The 3,785-nt window shown below is 60.6% G+C and overlaps 1 protein-coding gene across 2 annotated transcripts in view; it reads left to right on the top strand.

The window, feature by feature from the left end:
- The window catches only part of LOC102763747 (cytochrome P450 26B1), a 20,031-nt gene that overhangs the window by 2,675 nt on the left and 13,571 nt on the right, over positions 1–3,785 (top strand). For both annotated transcript variants that reach the window (XM_006775284.2, XM_006775283.2), the window contains exon 2: positions 78–302. In XM_006775284.2, the coding sequence (XP_006775347.1) occupies positions 192–302 (111 nt within the window). In that variant the 5' untranslated portion in view covers positions 78–191. The remainder of the gene's footprint in view (positions 1–77; positions 303–3,785) is intronic.

The following is a 3,785-nucleotide window of genomic DNA, read 5'->3' on the forward strand; positions in this document are numbered from 1 at the left end:
CCCTGGAAGCTGGGCCGCTGGCCCGCCTCCTCCGGAGAAGCGCGCCCTCAGAGAGGTCTCCATGGTGGCTCCCGCAGGGTTCCGGCTTCCAGTCCTCGCGGAGGGAGAAGTATGGCAACGTGTTCAAGACGCACTTGCTGGGGCGGCCGCTGATCCGCGTGACGGGCGCGGAGAACGTGCGCAAGATCCTCATGGGGGAGCACCACCTGGTGAGCACCGAGTGGCCGCGCAGCACGCGCATGCTTCTGGGCCCGAACACGGTGGCCAACTCCATTGGCGACATCCACCGCAACAAGCGCAAGGTAAGAGCCCGGCAACCCTGCTGACCCTCTTCTCCCGCGCACCCCTCCTGGGGTAAGGCGTTCCCGGAGCCCTGGGGACGTCTCCACCTCGTCTGTGCCCGGCTGGCACGCCCTCCTGGGGTTCCCTGCTGCGATGCGGAGCGAGGGCCTGCACAGGCCTTCGCTGGGTAGGCCCTCTTGCTGGCCCCCTGTTGGTCCAGCGGGTGGCTTTTTGAGGGGTAGTTTGGACAGAGCTTGGACGTGAGGGGATTGAGGCCTCTAACGCCAATCCTCACCGTGCTCCCCAAAACTGGAAGAAGAAAGGGGTAGACGGTGGCTCGGTCTCCCCTTCTTGCCATGGTTCCCCCGTGAATTCCGACGGGTCATTCTAAAATCAAACCTAGCCTGCCTGCCACAGGTTGCTTTCATAGCGACGCCAGCAGGAGCGGGGGCTGGGGGCACCCTGTGCGCAGCGGTTCCAGGGCTCTGTCTGGGAGCGGCGAGGTGAAACTGGGGCCACGACGCGCGCGGGTCTGGACAGTGGGGGCGGGACGAGGCGGATGGGAGAGCAGCGGAGGCGCGGCGGGGGATCAAAGCGCACCCACCCCCTCCCATAAAGGGGAAGAGAAAGTGGGTGTTTATCCTGTGGATTTCCCGAGCGCCTGCAAGAGGCGCGAAGGAGGAGAGCCAGCGCGACGCGAGCGAGCCTCCCCGCCCCCTCCCGGGGCTGACCCGCCGCCGCTGCAGCCGCCGCGGCTCGGAGCGCGGGCGGCACGTGCTGTTTGAACTGCAGTAACCCGAAAGCTGAGCCGCCGGCGGGCGGGGAGCGGGCTTGCGGGCTTGCGGGCTTAGGGCGTCCAGAAGCGGGTGGGGGGGACTGCACGACCTCTCCTCCTTCTCTCCCCCCACCCCCCCAATTGGGTCAGAGTACTCCGGTTTGAAACCTGAAGGAAACCGACTGGCAGCCTCTGGTCTCCGGGTAGAGTGGCAGAGCCCAGGAGAGGGGAGGGGGCGACTGTGGGCAGCCCCCCTCGGCCGGAAGTCTGCGTGTGAGGAGGTCTCAGGGAACGTAGGAATTCGCCTTATAGTATTTGATGTCTTCGGAAAGGCCTGTGAAGAGCAGTTCTCCATAGCAGACCAAAGGAGGAAAACCCGCGTGGAGTGGGCTGGTCTGCGCTCACCACCAGCGCCCCTCCTCCCATAAAACATGTATTTCAGGACAGGAAAGGGACTCCCGAAATGTTCTCTCCTATGGCCTCCCTAGAGCAGGAAGCCTTTAACAGGGCCCTGGTCACATTGGAGGGAAGGTGTTCTGGGGAGTGGCTGGGAGGGGGCTGTAGGCTCAGGAATGGGGGCTTTTCAAATATCTTTGACACTTTTTTTTCCTTAGTGTTTGTGGCTTCACCAAAAGCTCATCCCAAAGAATGTGGAGGGAGGCTGAGGCTCAGAAACCCAGCTCCAAAGAACTCGATTGCCTCTCCTTTTATCTTTATAGAGTCTTTGACAAGAAAGTAATTATTTTCCCCTTCACAGGGGGGAACACTGAGACGCACAGAGTTTGAGAGACTTCAGTCCAGGAGACATAGCAAAGGCAGGTGGAGTCCTGAACATTCCTCCATGGGAAGAGGTGTTTCCTTCCGGGCTACCAGGCAGAGCCCTACTCAGTCCTGCCCACCTGGGGCTGGCAGACGCTGGAGGGTGGGGATGGGAAGGGATCCTGGGAGGAAGAAGGCTTGGTCAAGACCTGAGTGTGAGCCCCTGGACATTCAGAGAGCTTCTGGGTGAGGCTGTTGCCTTGTGGAACCAGCCACCTTCTGCCTGACTTGGCCTTGGGCCTCCAGGTGGGGAGGGCCTGCCTGGAAGCCCCAAGGTTTTGGGCTCCTGTTGTTGATTTGGGAGGAGTGGAGGAGGAGCGAGATGGCGTAGATGACCAATGTCAGAGGAATACACAGGGAAGGGGGAGAGAGGGCTGTGGTGGGACAGGGCTGGGAGCAAAACTGAGGACCCCTTTGGGGTCTACACGGGGCATACGCTTGCCTTGCCCTCTAGCTCCCTGGGCATGGGGAGCAGCCATAATGAGGTTCATCCTGACACAGGCTTGGGAACCAATGCAGCACCCCCCCCCTTTGTGTGTACTAATTGTGTTCTTGCTGTGTGACATGTGTACACATGGTCCTACAGTAAGTGCGTGGATAATCTCTCTATTTGGTGTTCCTGAACTAAATAGAAGATTTGGGTTAGATACAGATATAAAGCAGGAAACCTGGTCCTTGCCCACAAAAAGCGGAGTGTAGCCGGAGGGATGAGAGCGGGATACTCAGGGGCACATGTTGGCCCTGGAGAGAATGGCCAATCTGCTGGACCCAACACCCAGTGGACACAGTGCAGCCAGGGCGGGGCTGCCGGGTACCACTCACTGCCTTCTCCAGCTCCCGCTGCAGTCAGGGACGTGCCTGGAGAGGGGGCTGCTGGGCCGGGCCCAGGCCTGGTTAGGATGCATTTGCAGGAAGCAAGGCCCAGGTGTGCTGGGGCCCAGCTGGCGGGTAAGTAGGAGCGTCACTGTTTCCACTGGGGCCGGTGACCCACTCCTCCTCTGGGAGGTCTGACCAGATGTTCTGGGAAGGGACTCCTCACGGCCATCACCGAGTCCAGGTATTAGCCCCAGCTGCCCAGGTTGTCTAGGGCCAAGAGGGGAGGGGTTGCCAGGGAGAAAGTTCGAAATGTCTTTCCCAGTCTAAAATAGTCCTCTCTGAAAGCCGGGCCTGTATCCCTACAGCCACCACCAAACTCTGTCCCTCCTCCTCTGCTACACTTCCCCCACCTGGAGTGCCCCTGCTGGACGGAGGAGGCGCCCCCCCCCCTTCTTTTGTGTGCAGAGAGGCTGGGGTTTGCCCCGGAAGGGTGGGTTGAGTCTGGTAGGAATGATTGGGGGCGGGGGTGGAATGGTCAGACATTTCCTCTTCCAGAGATAGGGCTGGGTCTCTGCACCAAGGGGCCAGAAGCTTCCGGGCACCTCAGACAATGGTCTTCCCAGAACTTAGAGGTGCACTTGGCCTGGGACCCCTGGACTGGGGAGGCCCAGGAGTAGTCTTCTTGCTTCTCCTTCCCAGATCCCTGGCTACAAGGACTTCTGTGGCGGAGGCTGAGGTGGGGCAAGGGCTCCCCAGGCTTTGGAGGGAGGGACTCTCACTCACCTTTTAGGCCCCATCCTGGGCGGGGGTGGAGCTTAGGCTCAGGGTCACTACTCCTCTTGGAAACCCTGTGCATTATGTGGGGATGGAGCAGCCAGGAGCTGCTTCCCCAGGCAGGCAGAGCCAGGAGGGCCGTGGTTGCAGGGTCCTGGGGGGAGGCCAGCCAGGCCTATCTCTTGGTGGCCTTGGACCAATGACTTCGAAGTCATTTCCAGGAGGCTCAGCTCAGAGCAGAAGTTCCCACCTGCTTTGAATGGGAAGTAGGGAGGCAGGCACCTCTATTATTGGGAGGGCCTCCTGGCATAGGTCTTTG

This window comes from Myotis davidii, unplaced genomic scaffold (genome assembly GCF_000327345.1).
Source record: "Myotis davidii unplaced genomic scaffold, ASM32734v1 scaffold247, whole genome shotgun sequence".
NCBI classification, from domain to species: domain Eukaryota; kingdom Metazoa; phylum Chordata; class Mammalia; order Chiroptera; family Vespertilionidae; genus Myotis; species Myotis davidii.